We start from the raw sequence: 19,247 nt of genomic DNA, 5'->3' as shown, positions 1-19,247 counted from the left end.
AGTGGCCGGATCTCAGCTCACTGCAAGCTCCGCCTCCCGGGTTCAGGCCATTCTCCTGCCTCAGCCTCCCGAGTAGTTGGGACTACAGGCGCCCGCCACCGCGCCCGGCTAGTTTTTGTATTTTTTGGTAGAGGCGGGGTTTCACGTGTTAGCCAGGATAGTCTCGATCTCCTGACCTCATGATCCGCCCGTCTCGGCCTCCCAAAGTGCTGGGATTACAGGCTTGAGCCACCGCGCCCGGCCCAGACAGATTTCTAATTTCCAGAGGAGTGTTTCTGTAGAGTACCTGCGTTATCACTGCTTCAGGAGAGATCCTTTTGTTTTATCTTTTAAGAAAGTGAAATGCTCTTTATATTTTTCAGTGTATGTAGCTATTCCCCTACACTGAAAATATTATTTTAACTTTGGAGGCCATGGATTCAGATTACTAGTGGTTAGATGGAATGTGGCGAGCGGGAAGTGTGTCCTGGCCGGTGGAGACTGCCTCTGCTGTAGGGTTTCCTGGAAGGGTTGTCTGATGCATACAGAATCGGGTTTGAGGTAGATGCCTGTAAACTGGGGGTGCTGAAAATGTGCGAGTGTTTTCCTGGATGTAAAATTGCTCTAAGGCTGGGGGAGTCTTTGGTGGGTGTGTTTCAAACTGGGTATATTTTTATTGAAGAAGGGACTCTTCGCAGAGTGCATTTTATTTTATTTTTTATTTTTATTTTTATTTTTTTTTGAAGCAGAGTCTCGCTCTGTCGCCCAGGCTGGAGTGCAGTGGCCGGATCTCAGCTCACTGCAAGCTCCGCCTCCCAGGTTTACGCCATTCTCCTGCCTCAGCCTCCGAGTAGCTGGGACTACAGGCGCCCGCCACCTCGCCCGGCTAGTTTTTTTTTTTTGTATTTTTTAGTAGAGACGGGGTTTCACCATGTTAGCCAGGACGGTCTCGATCTCCTGACCTCGTGATCCGCCCGTCTTGGCCTCCCAAAGTGCTGGGATTACAGGCTTGGGCCACCGCGCCCAGCAGCGCAGAGTGCATTTTAAAGGTGAATAGTGGATGCCAGCCTGATGCCCTAAATCTAAGTGTTCCAACTGGAGTTCTTTCTGAACATCTGAGAGTACCTCCCCACGTGTGTGGGGAGAAGTGGAGAAAGTTGCCCAACCCTGGGGCTTTGTGTGTAGGAGGGTTTGTGTCCTTGTTCAACTTGCCACTGTTTCTTTCCCAAGCCTCATTCTGAGAAGTACTTAAGCTCTTTTGAAGAAAGATGTTTCTGTTAGGTGAGAAAAATGTTCCTTTTTCAGTGTTTCTGTTAAAGGAAATTACCAGAATTGTGACTTTCCGCTTGGTTGGTGGAAGGTCTAGTTTTCTATACAAACGATAACCGTCTTTTACATTCGTAGATGTCATATCATGCTGGGTTGAGATTTGTATATTGGTGAGAATAACTGATAAAACAATGCTGTTACTTCATGAAAATAAACTTCTTTTCCAGGTTGTATTGGCAGGTGCTTTCTATCCAAATTACTTTACTTTCGGACAGCCTGATGAGGAGATGGCGGTAAGGGAGCTGGCTGGCAAGGACCCCAAGACAACTGTAGTGGTAGGTGCTGGGGGCAGGCATCCCTCCCTGGGGTGTGGTCAGGCAGAACGTTTTTGTTCTCTAATTGTTTCTATTTTTGTGAGTTGTAAGTGAATTTCCCCCTGGAGTGATTATTAGGCTTGTTTGGCCTTTTCAGGCACATCTACTTGTCCCTCAGTCTCTTGCCTCCCTTTACAGACCTGGCCTTATAAGGAAGCCTTGAGAGTTTATACGTTCAAGGTCAATGCTGATTTGATCATGTGCTATTTTGAAGGATTTAAGGCACTTATAAGTTTAAGAACATTTTCTTAATTCACAACTTCATTTCATACGGAATAAAATGTTATTGGTTGGCAGCTGAGTGCTGTGGCTTAAGCCAGTGATCCCCTGACCTGGATGCCAAACAGAACCACCTAGAGAGCGCTTATTTTATTTATATTTGTTGAAATTCAGATCTGAGGGCCCTGTGAGATCTGAGCTAGAAAGTCTGCCCTGGAAATCAGCATTCAAGTAGTGTGTACTTTGGGCATTTCTAATGATCAGCCATAGACCCTGACCATTGAATCAACATTTGCAACCCAGTTGTTTAAAGCCCAGCAGCAGAGAGAATCACACTGGAAGAAAGCATTTGAGACTGGACTGTTTCGGATTACTTGGTTCCAGTATGTGCCTCTATCTGATAAGGGGGGATGAGAAGCACTTGAATTTCCTTCGTGTCATATCATAAACGCTCGGTCATTGCCAGCTTTTATCCTTTTCCTGGTTATTGTTATACCACAGCTGTTAATCCTGAAGAAATAAATAGCTCATAAGGAAAGGGCACAGATGACTTGAGATTACAATTGGAGGTCTTTGATGAGCACCAAAAGGAGCTGGTACTCATGCTGGAGATGAGAGAGCCAGCTGAGATACACTTGATACCTGTGGAAGGGACAGTAAAAGGAAGTCATTAGTTTTTTATAGCTACTGAGAATCATTTGATTGGCACCTGTGCTCTTGCTGGCCGTCAGGTTTGACTAAGCTCTTTGCTTGGCTTCCTCTCTCACCCCTCTGCTCCTTTGTGGTTTTCTTCCCTCAGCTGTGCACAGCGGGAAGGGTTCTATAGGACTCTCCCTCAGACATTCAGCAGCTCTGCCTGCATCTCTCGAGCACTGGGAACCTGGTCTGGGGGCCCAAAATTACCTAGTGTGTATATCTTAAAAGCTACATAATAGCTAGCTTTACTTAGCACTTGAGAGACTGTGTGTTGGATACTTTTTATTCTTCTCTGAGCCTCACTCCACCCTTTGAGTTGGGGATTTCTCATGCCATTCTCATTTCATGATGTGGCAGTTGGGTCTCAGGGCAACTCCATAACCTGCCTAAGGAGACATGTGGATTCAGGGAGTGAGGAGACAGGATCTAACTGGATGCCTTCACTTACGTGCCTTCTGTCACGGAGCCCTGTGCAGAGCTGGGCTGGCACAGGAGTTGCCCTGGTCCAGAGGAAAGTATGGAGTGCTCTGCAGAAACCCAGCGTGGTGCCTTGAGAGTTTATACATTAAAGGTCAATGCCAGTTTGATCATGTGCTATTTGGTCCTTCCACTGTGGTGATGAGGAAATATGCACTCCTCTCGTTAGTTAGACATTTTCCTTTAAAGTTTACATTTGCATTATTCCTTATGTAGAAATATGTTTTAAAAAGAAGTGTTTAGTAAGCTTGATTATTTTAAGGAAAAACAGAAGTAAACAAATCTTAATTTGCTTTATTAGACTTACACCATTTTAACAGGGGTAGAATTAGCCTTTATTTAAGATATTTATTATAGAACTTAGAATTTAAAAGTCATTAAATGCACTGATATGTAGAGTTTATATATTATGGTTAAAGATAGCAAACTGTGTTTTTAGAAACTAAAACAGTGTACATCAGTTTTGAGCTTGTGAATGTTGCAACTGTTTTGTTAGCTCTAGTAATCTGCTCTGATTTTGTATTATATTTTACAGTTGAAGCACATTCCTCCCTATGGATTTCTTTACTATAAACAACTACAGTCTCTCTTTAGACAGTGTGGTCAAGTCAAATCTATTGTATTTGATGGTGCAAAGTAAGTATATTTTTGTAATCAACTGCAATTATGAAAGAAGCATAAAGATTCAAATGTTTCCAGATGCTGATTCTTAAAACTGAGTGCCCTTGGAAATGGGTCCTCCTATGGGCTGCTGCAACTGGCTTTCAAAATGTAGCTTTGGTTTATCTTATGGTCAGAAGCAATTTATCTTCTCTTTCTGCTAAGTAACCTCCTAAAGGACTAGGCAGCTGGTTAGCGGTCAAGTGTGGTCACTCCAAGAAGGCTCAGTAACTCAGTGTGATGCTAAGGCGGATTGTCCTAAAGTGATCTTCTCTTTCACGCACTTGTCCTCAGATTTTCTCAGTGAGTCGTTGGTAAGAGTTATTTTGTGGGCCATGAAGATGCTCCAGAATAGAGTGTATCTGCTTATAGTTGTCTAAAGCAGATATGTTTTGAATATTTTTGGAAGGCAAACATTGTAAAAACTCAATTTGGCTCTACTTCATGTAAGGAGCAAATGGTGTGTTTTGGAGTATCACTCAGTTTTTATTTCTAACAGGAAATGTTTATGTACCAAAAAACCTAAAGTATGATTTTTAATTTTTAAAGTTAGAAATTTTTTCCAGTGTTCTATGAATGTTGATAAATTTTTATTTAACTTGACAAAGCTTTGTAAATAAGAACAAACACTTTTTCTTTAATGTCCAATTCACTCAAGTTGAACATTAAGTCCATTTTCAATTTGGAGTAATTCCCTCCAGCATTTTAAGTTCCATTTCTATGATTAATATATTGATTTTCTTTGTAGGCCTGTAAATGCCTCATGAGGCAAACGTACAACTCCCTAACAAGCAAAACCTTCCTAAGTGCTTTTAACAACTTAGAGAATTAATGAATTAAACTTGTAGTGTCTGAACTTTTCTTAAATATTCTGATGTAAATTATAGTAAGATAGTAAGTCACATATATAAAGTAGCTTACTTAAAGCTGGAATCACACAGCTGAACTAATTCCTGAATATTGTGCGTCCGCTTACCTGGGTGAGGTTCCAGTTCTGCGTGAATGTTCCTTTGACTGATTTGAGGGTCAGAAGTCTTGGCTCCCATGAGATTGCAGCATTTTTGTTCACTCATCTTTATGACTGGATTGAGATCTGTGTTTGTTTCCTGTTCTTCTTGCCTGGGACTTTTTGTTTTGTTTTGTTTTATTATTTTTATTTATTTATTTTTGAAACGGAATCTCGCTCTGTCATCAGGCTGGAGTGCAGTGGCACAATCTTGGCTCACTACAACCTCTGCCTCCCGTTGCCTGGGACCTTTTTTATAGGTGTTTATAGCTTTTACATTCCTCACATTTCCAGCTCTCTAGTCGGAATACAAATGTCATGCCAATTTTTGGGGGGAAGTAACAGTATTCTTTCTGGTTATACCAGTACCATTTCTTGGGATTCAAGTGTTTAAAGGCAAAGGAAGATATAGTGATTAAAAGAATAAGAACTGTATTTCTCTTGGCATACAGCAGGGGTGACTTTGTGTAGACTCTGTGAGGTGCCAAGGGTGCGTGGGCAGATGGGCACAGGTGGTACCTGGGCATATCATGTTCTCCCATAAGAAGCTTTCAACTTCGTGGTAGGAGTGGAGAGTCAAATTAGTTTCACAGACATTTGCCTGCTGTGAGAAGTCATGGGAGAGGCCCAGAAGGTTAGAAGAAGACATTCTATTTGAGGCCCAATATCAGAGCAGTAACATTAATTTGAGACTTCCTTGGGTGGACGTTGGAGGGTTGTGAGGCCTTGGGCTGGTGCAGTGTCCACTGCAGAGGTGGTGCCCGCAGGGTCAGGGTAGTTTTCCGGCAGGAGGCAAGCATGAGCTGATCTTGATGGTGGAAAGCCGAGACTCTGCACACATAGCTGGCAGCCATTTGGGCGGAGCTGCTCCGTGTCAGATGGAGTCTGTTGTGAGGAGGTCAGATGCTGACTTTGGGACAGTCTTTTGGCAGATGGTTGAGTGTGAACGTGACTAGGTGGGCACTCTGAGTGTTCTGTCCAGAACCATGTTTCATGGAACTTACTCAGGGATAAGCGGAGGTCAAGACAAGAGAAGAGGCGGGCCTGGAGTCTTCGCAGTAGTCCAAAGCGGAGGTGCTGAGATATGGAGGCAGTATGGTGGTGGTTGACGTGAAAAGGAGCCAACAGATGGGAAGGAGGATGGCTTGGATTTGGCTGGTCATTGCATGTGGAGGGCAAAGGAGAGAGGAGCCCAAGAGCATCTGGCTTTCCAGCCTGGAAGCTGGGGAGGATGGAGCTTTGAGGAGCAGATGCTGAGGTCTGGAGTTTAAAATTACTTCTACGGAGTCTTAGGAGAGACTCTGAAGAAGGGAGATAAAGCAGAAGTGCATGAATCAGGTGGTGGGTGGAAGGAAAATGCATGCATTTATGAGTGAAGAGGATGGGGCATGAAGGAGGGCAGAGGAGGGCGGAGTGAATCAGGGTCCATTCATGTACCTACTCCACACACCTCCCTTGCTGGGCATCTTTCCAAACTGCTCAAGGTGTACATTTCCAGGAGAGAGCTCACTACAGGATGATTTTTATAGTAGAGGAAGGGGCCCAGGTCTGTTTATGTGGCTCTGTGATGATGTGGGAACCCAGGGGCATTAGAACGTGCATACATAGCAAGGTAAACTTGATGCTGTCTTCTTTCTGCCTGGCACGTCCAGCAGGCACCTTTTGCTCCATGCCTGCTGCTCATACCCCAGAGAGGGGCCTGGAATGGGACACTGAAATATAGGCTGAAGTAAGGGAGGGCATTTATCAACATTACTTGGTGTTTTATTCTGTTCTCGCAGTGCTATAAAGAAATACCTGAAACTGGGTAATTTATAAAAAAAAGAGTTTTAATTGGCTCATGGTTCTGCAGGCTGTGTAGGCTGCTGCTTCTGGGGAGGCCTCAGGAAACTTACAATCATGGTGAAATGTGAAGGGGAAGCTGGCACGTCTTCCATGGCTGGAGCGAAAGGAAGAGAGCAAAAGGGAGGGAGGTGCACACTTTTAAACAACCAGATCTTGTGAGAACTCACTAGCACAAAAACAGCAAGGGGGAAATTGCGCCCATGATCCGGTCACCTCCAACCAGGCCCCTCCTCCAATATTGGGGATTAGAGTTCGACATGAGATTTGGGCAGGGACACAGATCTAAACCATGTCACTTGGCAATAAATTTAACGGTTTCGGCCCAGGCGCTGTGACTCACGCCTGTAATCCTAGCACTTTGGGAGGCCGAGATGGGCAGATCATGAGGTCAGGAGATAGAAACCATCCTGGCCAACATGGTGAAATCCCATCTCTACTAAAAATACAAAAATTAGCCAGGCGTGGTGGCATACACCTGTAGTCCCAGCTACTCGGGAGGCTGAAGCAGGGGAATCTCTTGAATCTGGGAGGCGGAGGTTACAGTGAGCTGAGATGACACCCCTGCACTGGCAACAGAGCGAGACTCCATCTCAAAAAAAAAAATTAAAGAAAAAATGATTTCATGGTTTTTTTGAAGGGGAATTACAAAGATCACTGAGTTACACATTTGTGTGGTTTTCTGTGTTCTGTTTTATTTTATGATAGTAAAGAAAGACATTCTATTGTAATCATGAAAATTATTTTGCAATTATGAAAGTAATTATTAAGTAAGATTTGTTTTTGCCCCAAATTCCATGTGACTTTAGTCTTTATTCTGCATTATATTATACAAGGATGATACTTGGTTTTGGTTTAATGACATGTCATTATAACTTTTATTTCTCTTAACAATTTTCCATTGGAGAAATTAATACATGTTATTAATTATAGATTGAAGAGTTACTGGCATTTTGAGGAGAGATGTGACAGAATTTCTGTCTAATCTTGAGAGAAATGAATATGCAGTTTTTAATCAGATACCTGATAAATTTATTTTTAAATTTACATTTGTGGAACAGAGCCTTTGTGGAATTCTCACGAAATCCAACGGAGAGATTTAAAACCCTTCCTGCCGTGTACATGGCAATTAAGATGTCTCAACTAAAAGTTTCACTTGAACTCAACGTTCATTCTGCAGAGGAAATTGAAGGGAAGGTGCAAGGCATGAATGTCTCAAAGCTCAGGAACACAAGGTATTTTCAGGAGGGAGGTGGCAGACATGCTCTACCTGCTTTCACATATTCAGATACTGTTTTTAAATGACTATTGATCTGACCTTGCTTCAGCTTATGTTAAAAGCACTGGCTTGGCTGGGTGTGGTGGCTCACCTCTAACCCCAGCACTTTGGGAGGCCGAGGCAGGTGGATCACTTGAGGCCAGGAGTTTGGGACCAGCCTTGCCAACATGGTGAAACCCTGTCTGTACTGAAAATACAAAAATTAGCCGGGCTTGGTGGCACACGCCTGTAATCCCACCTACTCGGGAGGCTGAGGCAGGAGAATTGCTCGAACCCGGGAGGTGGAGGTTACAGTCAGCCGAGATCACACCACTGCACTCCAGCCAGGGTGACAGAACAATATACTGTCTTAAATAAATAAATAAGTAAATAAATAAACAAACAAACAAGCACCGGCTTTGTGGTCGAGTGGACCTGCCGTTGTATCCTGGTTGCGTCATCTCCTCACTCTGTGCACTTGGGCACATTACCTAACCTCTCTGAACCTGAGGGTTTTTTCCTGTTTAATAGAAATGATACCGGTCGGGCGAGATGGCTCATGCCTGTAATCCTTGTACTTTGGGAGGCCAAGGCGGGAGGATCACTTGAGGTCAGGAGTTCAAAACCAGCCTGGCCAACATAGTGAAACCCCATCTCTATTAAAAATACAAAAAAATTAGCCGGGCATGGTGGCAGACACCTGTAATCCCAGCTAGGTGGGAGGCTGAGGCAGGAGAATCACTTAAACCTGGGAGACAGAGGTTGCAGTGAGCTGAGATCACGCCACTGCACTCCTCTCAGGGCAACAGAGCGAGACTCAGTCTCAAACAAAAAAAAGAAATGATACCTATGGTGCAAGGCTGTTGAGAGGATTGAGTGATACCATTTATGTAATTTTTAGTTAAATAGTAGGGATTAAATCTAATGTTAATTTCCTTTCTTCCTGGATAGGATTATGCATTTTGTTTTGCAAATTCTCTTTTTAAGTATTGTGGAATATTCTTTGTCTTCAACACAGCAATCAGTGGGACATAATGGAGATGCAGCTGGGAGCACCTAGTTGCTTACCAGAGTAAGCTGCCCTTCCTTGCCAAATAGCATTTTTGACTCCCACCCAGAGAGTGGTTCAGGGATAGGGCTGTCTGTAGGGCTGGTCAGCCCAGGGCAGGGGCACTTGCTGCATGCAGCTGGCATCACCCTGGTGGATCTTCTCTTGGACCAAACTGAGTCACCCATGGTATTTGTGACAGACTGCTTGCCTTTTGGCCATATCCCCATAGTCACATATGTGGGAAGTCTCATTTATTATTTCTTAATTGTAGAGTTTTCAGTTTTGGGAGGAATTTAACAGGAATCTGAGGAGTTGGTGGAGGAAGGGAAATCTGTTCCATCTGGTTTCACCCAGTGTGTGACTTTTGGTTTCTGAGAGTTTGGGAGTGTAGTGGGTTCAGTCCTTCATGTAGAGAAGACCTGTCCTGCTCTAGTGAGGTCAGACTCCGCTTACTTTTGTCATTGAACGCCGGGGAGTCACTCATTGCCTGAGTCACTCATTGAAAATGGGTCTGGAGATCGGGAAAAGAGTTGGATCAAGATCTTTCTTATAATTCTTTCTCTTCGCTTTAGAATAAAGTATTAGGAAAGGAAATTTTTATTTTCTATCAAATTTGTCTTTTGTATTCAGAAGTTTAGCATTTACTATCTTATTGCCTTTAAGGGAAAATGATATTTTGGGGGTTTATTGGAAAATCATATGTGTGTGTTTTCTAACATAGCATTGAGCCAAGCATGGATTCTTATAGTTTTCTAAAGGTCAAGGTGCACATTTGAAAACACAAGTTAGGAAACACTGTAGGTCTGAGATTTAGAATTTATCTCAGACCTTGAAAGTCTAAATTTAATAATTTATCTATTTATCTTGATAATACCTTGAAAGTAGATATTCTCTGACAGTCTTGGCCTTCACAATTATATACTACCTGGAAGGTATATAATTATATGTATAGTATATATAATTGTATATAATATATAGTATATAATTATATATTACAATTATATACTACCTGGTATGCAACAATTATATACCTGGTAGTATATAATTTTTGGGGTGTGTACCCCTTCCAGAGCCCTTCAAAAAGCCAGCAGAAATTCATGTTTGAGATGAAATCAAATTTGTCATCTCTGGCTTAGGTATTTTATTGAAATGTTCTTTTCTTATAGAAATATTAGAATAGTTCAAGTGATAATTTCACTTATGTAAATGTGTTTTCTTTGTAAAACTTGATTTTTATTTTATTAAAAATTCATATTATTTAGGGTGAATGTGGACTTCCAGAAGCAGACGGTAGATCCTATGCAAGTCTCATTTAACACATCAGACAGGTCCCAGACAGTTACAGATCTCCTTCTAACTATTGATGTCACAGAGGTAAGGATGAAGTAATTGAGCTTTTCCTCCTTCTTAAACTAAAATCATCATGTTGTATATAGGAAGTTTACACACACACACACCCCCCAACACACACACATGCACATACACAGAGAGAGAGAGAGAGAGAGAACTCATGTACCTTGGTAATCTTGTTAATGGGGGTGAGCTTGAATTATCACTGTACTTGTTAAATTGAAATATGGCTAAAATGGAAATTGAAACATACTTATTCTAGAATCAAAGTTAATTTTTAAAATATCAAGTACATTTAAAATGCTGCAATAAATCAGATGTGACAAGATACATGTTAGAGGGAAAAAAGTGTGTATATTTTTGAGACAAAGTATTGCTGTGTTGCCCAGGCTGGAGTGCAGTGGCACAATCTCCATTCACTGCAACCTCTGCCTTCTGGGTTCAAGCGATTCCTCTGCCTCAGCCTCCTGAGTAGCTGGGATTACAGGTGTGTGCCACCATGCCCGGGTAATTTTTGTGCTTTTAATAGAGATGGGGTTTCACCACATTGGCCAGGCTGGTCTCGAACTCCTGTCCTCAAGTGATCTGCCTGCCTCTGTTCCCAAAGTGCTGGGATTACAGATGTGAGCCACTGTGCCCAGCTGAAATGATTATGTGACCTCAGAACCTTTATTTATGTAAGAATGAGTCTTGTACTGCCAAGAAAAGGATATATTCCACACATTTCCTTACCTTAGTTCACCAGGGGACCCCCCTCTTTTTGTCTCATAAACACCTGTCAAAAACCTGTAGAATACTTATGTTCCGAGGATTATGCTGGTGAGATGTGCAGCACAGGGTGTCAGCCCTGTGATTCAAGCTCATTTTCCTCCTTACGAAAGTCCTTTCTAGATTTCATCTCTGCTGCTCCTCTTCCTTTTTAGGTGGTTGAAGTGGGACACTTTTGGGGATATAGGATTGATGAAAAAAACTCAGAGATTCTGAAAAAGCTTACTGCTGAAATCAACCAACTGACGTTGATGCCCTTACCCACTCACCCACATCCAGACTTGGTCTGTCTGGCACCTTTTGCTGATTTTGGTAAACAACGCTACTTTAGAGCTCAAGTCCTTTATGTTTCTGGAAATTCTGCTGAGGTAGGTTTTTCTATAATAAGTCACTAGTAGGGAAATGAGACTGACACACAGCAGTTTATCAAATATCTTTTATAATTATAGGTGGAAATTGAATTTAAAATAATTGCAGTTAGCAAAGTAGTCTGTTTCCCTCATTGATACGTGGATTTAGGCTCAGGTCACTGATAATTCTGTCGTTATAGGATTAGAGCAGACTGCTGCATTGCTGTGGCTCAGGTGTGGCATTGTTTTTGACCCTGTGTTAAAGTGTGTACTTGCTTTATTTTCTAGGTATTCTTTGTAGATTATGGCAATAGGTCTCATGTAGATCTACATCTTCTGATGGAGATTCCCTGTCAATTTCTTGAACTTCCCTTCCAGGTAAGATAGAGAAGACTCTCGGGAATGAATGCTGAATGCTAGACAGGATTCCTGGGTCATGTGGTGGCCTGCCTCGGCTTACAGCTAGGGGAGTCAAGGCCCAGGACAGGGAAGGGACTTGTTTTGCCACAATAGCCAAATTTGGTTTCTGCTCTTCCAAAAATATATGAAAGGTTTCAGAGTTAGCAAAAAAGTTGTTTTAATCCAGTAGTATCTTCTTTTTTTTTTTTTGTGAGACGGAGTCTCGCTGTGCCGCCCAGGCTGGAGTGCAGTGGCCGGATCTCAGCTCACCGCAAGCTCCGCCTCCCGGGTTCACACCATTCTCCTGCCTCAGCCTCCCGAGTAGCTGGGACTACAGGCGCCCGCCACTTCGCCCGGCTAGTTTTCTGTATTTTCTAGTAGAGGCGGGGTTTCACCGTGTCGGCCAGGATGGTCTCGATCTCCTGACCTCGTGATCCGCCCGTCTCGGCCTCCCAAAGTGCTGGGATTACAGGCTTGAGCCACCGCGCCTGGCCTAATCCAGTAGTATCTTCTAATACTGTTTCTGAGTTTTCTGATTATGTTGAAATCAGACAGACTTTTTAGGTAGGCTGGAGACATAGTCACACATGCCCTTTACCATCAGTGTGAAGACAATCTAAAAATTATTCTAAATGTTTCTTATTGTTGTTAAAAAGCATAACCAAGTTTCTTTAGGAAATTCTGACTACCCCAACATCAATTTTATTGGGACTTTTACGAGAATACCATTGAAGATACATGAACGAGGTCTGTTTTCAGTGGTATTTGGGATGAGTGTTTTGCTTATTTGTAGAGCTGTTTGAGCTGTGCCCTTCCGTCCTTGTAGGCTTTGGAATTTAAGATTTGCAAAATGAGACCATCGGCAAAGTCTCTTGTTTGTGGCGAGCACTGGAGCGACGGGGCCAGCCAGTGGTTCTCCTCTCTGGTGAGCGGCTGCACCCTCCTTGTGAAGGTCTTCTCTGTGGTGCACAGCGTCCTGCACGTGGACGTGTACCAGTACTCGGGGGTCCAGGATGCCATCAACATAAGAGATGTCCTCATCCAGCAGGGCTATGCTGAGCTCACGGAGGAGTCCTACGAGTCCAAGGTGTGTGCTCTCACCCTTGCTGGAGCACACATTTGTGTGAGAGAGAACGGGGCGGGCTTTCCTTCTCTGTGGACCCTGAGATAGGAGGAGGCAGACAGTGTTCCTTTTCACCATTTGGTGTGCTGTACTTGTGTTAAGACTGGCGGCGCCAATTTAAATGTCTTCTAGATTTCTCTGAGACTAAATTATGGTGACTGGGTATTGTTTTTGTTGGTGGGTATTGTATTTGTTGGTCTCCTATTTACCTTTTTTATTTTTTAAAATTATTTATTTACTTATTTAATATATTTTTTAGTAGAGACAGGGTCACCCTGTGTTGCCCAGGTTGGTCTCAAACTCCTGGGCTTAAGGGATCCTCCTGCCTGAGCCTCCCAGAGTACTAGGATTACAGGTGTGAGCCACTGCACCCTGCCTCCTATTCAGCTTTTTATCTTCTTAAGATAGATTTGAAAATGTTCTATATGTGGGGAGTTTTAAAAATGGATTCCAAGACTTACCTCCCTAATGGAAGGAGTTAATAAAATATTTCAGGTATTTCAAGCATTTCAAAACTTCTTTCAACTATTTTTTCTTTTTTCTTTTTTTTTTTTTGAGACGGAGTCTCAACTATTTTTTCAAAATCAGTGTTAGAGTTATTTTTCATGATCTGAAGGTTTGAGAGGCCACTTTTTTTCCCTTTTTTAGTTGCCACATAATCATTGTACATATTTATAGGATATAGAGTCATATTTTGTATGTGTATATAATGTGTAATGATCAAGTGAGGGTAATTAGCAAATCTGTCACCTCAGACATTTATTATTTCTTCGTGTTGTAAACATTCAAGAACTTTCTTCTAGCGTTTTGAAAATATACCTTATAGTTAACCATATTTACCCCACAGTGCTGCAGAACACAAGAACCTGTTCCTCCAGTCTAGCTGTAATTTTGTTTGTTAACCAACTTCTCTCTATTCTCCCCTTCCCCGTATTACCCAGCCTCTATTACCCACAATCCTACTCTCTACTTCCATTAGTTCAATTTTTTTTTTTTTTTTAGCTTTTACACATAAGTGAGGACATGTCATATTTAGCTTTCTGTGCCTGGCTTATTTTACTTAACATACCGTCCTCCAGGCTCGTCCATGTTGCCAAGAATGACAGGATTTTTTCTTTTTGTAGCTGAATGGTATTTTATTTTGTATATACCGCATTTTCAGTATCCATTGATCTGTTGATGGACACCTAGCTTGGTTCTGTATCTTGACTATTGTGACCAGTGCTGCAGTAATAATGGGGTACAGGTATCTCTGATGTACTGATTTCCTTTCCTTTGGATAAATACCCAGTAGTGGGACTGCCAGATTGTATGTTCGTACTGTTTTTAGTTTTTCTGAATAACCTTCACACTGTTTTCAATAAAGACTGTATTAATTTACCTTCTCACCAACAGTGTGTAAGGGTTCCCTTTTCTCAGCATCCTTACCAGCGTTTGCTTTTTGTCTTTTTGATAATAGCTGTTCTAACTGGGTTGAGATGCTATCTCTCATGATGGTTTTGATTTGAATTTCCCTGATAATTAGTGATGTTGATCATTTTTCATGTATTTGTTGGTTATGTGTATGTCTTCTTTTGAGAAATGTCTGTTCAGATCCTTTGCCCACTTTTTAATTGAACTGTTTGCTTTTTTGCTGTTTGAGTCCCTTGTATATTCTGGATGTTATTCCTTTGTCAGATGAGTAGTTTGCAAGTATTTTCTCCCATTCTATAGGTTGTCTCTTAATTTTGTTGATTGTTTCCTTCACTGTGCAGAAGGTTTTTAGTGTACTATAGTTCCATTTGTCTATTTTTGTTGCCTCTGCTTTTGAAGTCTTGGCCCTAAAATCTTTGCCTACATCAGTGTACTAAAGTATTTCTCCTTGTTTTCTTCTAGTAATTTTTATGGCTTTAGGTCTTACATTTAAGTCTTTAACTCATTTTGAGTTGATTTTTGTATATGGCAAGAGATAGGGGCTTAGTTTTATTCTTCTGCATTTAGATGTCCAGTTTTCCCAGCACCATTTCTCGAAGAGTATCCTTTCCCCAGTGGATGTTCTTGGAGCCTTTGTTGAAAATCAGTTGTCTGTAAATGCGTGGCTTTATTTCTGGGTTCTCTATTCTGTTCTATTGGTCATCTGTGTGTCTGTTTTTATGACAGTATAGTGCTGTTTTGGTTACCATAGCTTTGTAGTGTATTTCCAAGTCAGGTACTGCGATGTCTCCTGCTTTGTTCTTTTTGCTCAGGATTGCTTTGGCTTTTGGGGTCTTTTGTGGTTCCATATGAACTTTAGGATTGTTTTTTTCTGTTTCTGTGAAGAATGTCATTGGTATATTGATTGGAATTGCATTGAATCTGTAGCTTGCTTTGGATAGTATGGTCATTTTAACAATATAAATTCTTCCAATTCATAAACATGGGATGTCTTATCATTTTCTTGTGTCCTCTTCAATTGCTTTAATTGACATTTTGTAGTTTTCATTATAGAGATCATTCACCTCCTTGGTTAAATATATTCCTAGGTATTTTATTTTATTTTTGTAGGTATTGTAAATGAGATTGCTTTCTTGATGTCTTTTTTAGCTGGTTATTGGTGTTTAGAAATGCTACTGATTTTTGTGTACTGATTTCTGTATCCTGCAACTTTTCTGAATTCGTTTATCAGCTCTAAAAGTTTTTTGGTGGAATCTTTAGGTTTTTCTACATATAAGATCATGTTATCTGCAAAGAGGGACATTTTGACTTGCTCTTTTCCAGTTTGGATGCCCTTTCTTTCTTCCTCTTGCCTAATTTCTCTTGCTAGGACTTCCAGTACTGTGTTGAATGTAAATGATAAAAGTGGGCATCCTTGTGTTGTTCTTGTTCTCAGAGGAAAAGATGGCAGCTTTCCCCTCCTCAGTATGATGTTTGCTGTGGGTTTGTCATGTATGGCCTTTCTTGCATTGAGATATGTTCCTTCTATACCTAATTTGCTGAGAATTTTTTATCTTGAAGTAATATTGAATTTTATCAAGTGCTTTTTCTGCATCTATTGAGATGATCAGAGAGGCCACTTTTGAAGCTGATGTTGAAGGTCTTTTATTTTACTTCTGTTATTTCTGCTGGGGATGAAGAATACTGGGTATCAGGAAAGGACAGTCTAGCAAAATGTTAGCCAGAGTGCTGGCTAAATTCTGTATTTAATTTATATAAAAACACTTCAGGGAATTATGTTAGTATTTCCAGTATAAAACCAAAATTTTATGTATAAAAAAGTCCTGTAAAAATGTTTCTTGGGAACGATAGTAAGAGAAGAAAAAAGAAAATTAAAAAAACTGTAGGCCGGGTGCAGTGGCTCACGCCTGTAATCCCAGCATTTTGGGAGGCCCAGGCAGGCAGATCATCTGAGGTCAGGAGTTTGAGACCAGCCTGACCAACATGGTGAAATCCCGTCTCTACTAAAAATACAAAAATTAGCCGGGTGTGGTAGTGGCCACCTGTAATCTTAGCCACTCAGGACGCTGAGGCAGGAGAATTGCTTGAACCCGGGAGGCAGAGGTTGTAGTGAGCTGAGATCGCGCCATTGCATTCCAGCCTGGGCGACAAGAATGAGACTATGTCGCAAAAAAAAAAAAAACCAAAAAAACAAAAAAAACCCAAAAAACTGTAAAAAATGTTTATTTCTTTTAAATTCTCTAATGGCTAAAATGTCACAAAGGCTGTCTGATTTCTTTTTTGTTTGGAGAAATAAAGTTGTAAATCCCGTCTTATTTCTTTTGTTTAAATCTTAAAATGAACTTCATAAAATTATTTCCCTATACTTTAATTAATGACATAGAAATCAGAGTAAGACTGTGCCTATGAAATATTTTGATTAGTTTGGAAGAAAGTGCTTGTAATGTATTCTTTTAACCAAACAAACTTTTCTTGTTTGTTCAGCAAAGCCATGAAGTTCTCAAGGGCCTCTTTTCCAAGTCAGTAGAAAATGTGACAGACGGCTGTGCGCCCTTTCCCATGAAAGACGACGAGAAATATCTCATTCGGATTTTGTTAGAGAGCTTTTCTTCCAATAAACTGGGTACTCCAAACTGTAAGGTGATTGTAGGAGTTTTAAAATGTAATTTAAAAGCTTAGTATCATTCTACATTTATATGCTAGGAGTTGTAGTCATTAGTCATGGTGGTTTTTTCTTTTCTGGCTTTTAATGCTGTTACTTTTCTCACAATGAATCCTCTTATAATAAGAAAAAACCCTGGGGTTTAGTGTTTAGTGGGGTTTAGAGGAAGCTTTGAGTAGTTTTTTTTTTTTTTTTTTTTTAACCCTCCTGATGTGGTTTTTTGTCAGACTAAAGGAAGCACAGCGTGTGGGTTCAGAGAACTGGTGCCAGCCTTGGACTCCCTGGCTGGCTGTTAGAGCCAGCGCTGCCTGCCTGCTTGGAGAGGAGGGCTGGCCAGGGTGTCTCCTTGTTCAGAGACTCCACTTGTGTTTCCCCAGCCTCTGGCTGTGTGGTCTCAGGTCTACCTATGCAACTGAGTTGGTCTGCTGCAATTCAAATAATAGTATTTTCACTAAATTATTTGTCAGTGATTCTTTTTTGTTGTTCAAAGGCTTTCTTAAACATATATATCAAGGAATGTTAGTGAAATCGTTGAGGAGAATGAGTTACATCCCAGAAAAATACCTTCTTTAAGGCACTTTTTCTTAACTGAATCGTAAAGACATTATGAATGAGATTTCTTTTTTTTTTCTTTAAAGGATGAGCTGACTTTTGAGTTTTAAAAATTCATGTTAAGTGTTATCTTGCTTATTGGTAACACTTCCTATAATTTGTGCATACAGGCAGTACTTCATGGGCCTTTTAACCCTTATGAACTAAAGTGCCATAGTTTGACCAGAATATCCAAATTCAGGTATGATTAAGTTTTCCATGAATTTTTTTCTCTGCTTTTGTATTTACAGACCTTATCAGAAAATAATGTATCTTTATATCTAAACTGTTGGAATGTGTTATCTTTTTTTTTTGGAGACAGAGTCTCACGCTGTCGCTCAGGCTGGAGTGCAGTGGTGCAATCTCGGCTCACTACAACCTCTGCCTCCCGGATTCAAGCAATTCTCCTGCTTCGGCCTACTGAGTAGCTGGGATTACAGGTGCACGCCACCATGCCCAGCTAATTTTTGTATTTTTAGTAGAGACAGGGTTTCACCATGTTGGTCAGGCTGGTCTCAAACTCCTGACCTTGTGATCCACCCGCCTCGGCCTCTCAAAGTGCTGGGATTACAGGCATGAGCCACCACACCTGGCCGGAATGTATTATCTTTTCTAACTTCTCATTTCTCTCCCAGTTCCTGATTTGAGGTATTCTGTCTCTCTCACATGAAAGCCATTCTATATAAGACATTTTTGAGTATCTTTTATCAGAGACTACATTTTTTTCTGTTCTTGTTACAATTGTTATTCAGCAAAGCTGTGAGAGCCAACTGTATGCCAGGAGCAGTGTGTGGTTTGGGGCAAACAGCAGTGAACAAGAAACAGTTGTTTGTCTTCATGAAAATTATGGATCCAGTTGGTGGGCAGGGGGTATAGAAGAAGCTGGTAACTACAATATAGGGTGATAGGGCTCTTGATAAGGGCACAGAACATGAAAGCATCTAGGGGGCTCAACCACCCTTGAAAGACCATGGAGTTTTCCAGAGAAATCTGAGGCCTGGCAGATACAGAGGCATCAGCCAAGGTGCAGGTGTTGGAGGAAGAGAGGGGAGGTGGGATGAGGGTGGCTCCACGGGCAAGTGCATAGGCCTGAGTTTGAGAGTTTGCACGTGTGAGTAACTCGAGTGAGTTTAGTAAGATTGGAGAGTTGGTTGGGAGGAAGGGAGGTGCCAAGCTTGTGGTAGACGAGGGCAAGCTGTGTAGACTTCATCCTGAAAGGGTTGGTGAACCTTACTATGTGCATTTTAAAATGATGCCTTGTCTTCTCAAAATGTCCTGTCTTGTCTTCTCAAAATGTCCTCCGGGGAGCACATTGGAAATGCAGATGCCCAGGTCCCTTTGGGCCTTCCAAATGAGCCTGCATTTCCACAAGGCCTCTGGGGACCTGCCTGCGCTTATAGTCTCAGGAGCCCCTGTGTGAAGCCGGCATTGGATTTCAGAGTAGAAAGATCCTTAGGCAGGATTGTGCTTCTGAGGCTGGTCCCTGCTGTAACCCAGGGTGGGAATATGGGAGACTGAGTCCAAGGCAGGAGATACAGAAACAGCTTCACCAGTGCTTTCAGAGTGGAAGCAGCAGGATGGAGCCGCATTAGAGTCAGTGATGAAGGGAAGAGGAAGAATTAAGGGTGTCCTTGCTGGAGCTGCGGCAGGCTTCTGCTGAGAGGTGACGGAGGAACTGTGGGGTGGACCTCTGCCAGGATGCAGGTGATGGCCCTTATGGGTTGGCAGTGCAGGGCAGAGGGTCTCGAGTGGAGGTGGAG

At 41.8% G+C, this 19,247-nt stretch overlaps 1 protein-coding gene across 4 annotated transcripts in view; it reads left to right on the top strand.

Moving 5' to 3' along the window:
• The window catches only part of TDRD9 (tudor domain containing 9), a 126,756-nt gene that overhangs the window by 90,442 nt on the left and 17,067 nt on the right, over positions 1 to 19,247 (top strand). For 3 of the 4 annotated variants that reach the window (XM_031667775.1, XM_031667777.1, XM_031667778.1), the window contains 9 exons: positions 1,476 to 1,583; positions 3,550 to 3,650; positions 7,584 to 7,757; positions 10,094 to 10,205; positions 11,105 to 11,317; positions 11,588 to 11,677; positions 12,525 to 12,785; positions 16,719 to 16,874; positions 17,619 to 17,689. In XM_031667775.1, the coding sequence (XP_031523635.1) occupies positions 1,476 to 1,583; positions 3,550 to 3,650; positions 7,584 to 7,757; positions 10,094 to 10,205; positions 11,105 to 11,317; positions 11,588 to 11,677; positions 12,525 to 12,785; positions 16,719 to 16,874; positions 17,619 to 17,689 (1,286 nt within the window). The remainder of the gene's footprint in view (positions 1 to 1,475; positions 1,584 to 3,549; positions 3,651 to 7,583; positions 7,758 to 10,093; positions 10,206 to 11,104; positions 11,318 to 11,587; positions 11,678 to 12,524; positions 12,786 to 16,718; positions 16,875 to 17,618; positions 17,690 to 19,247) is intronic. The other variant, XM_031667776.1, reaches the window with a different exon arrangement.

Source organism: Papio anubis, chromosome 7 (assembly GCF_008728515.1).
Source record: "Papio anubis isolate 15944 chromosome 7, Panubis1.0, whole genome shotgun sequence".
NCBI lineage: Eukaryota > Metazoa > Chordata > Mammalia > Primates > Cercopithecidae > Papio > Papio anubis.
This window is presented reverse-complemented; position numbering and strand designations above follow the sequence as displayed.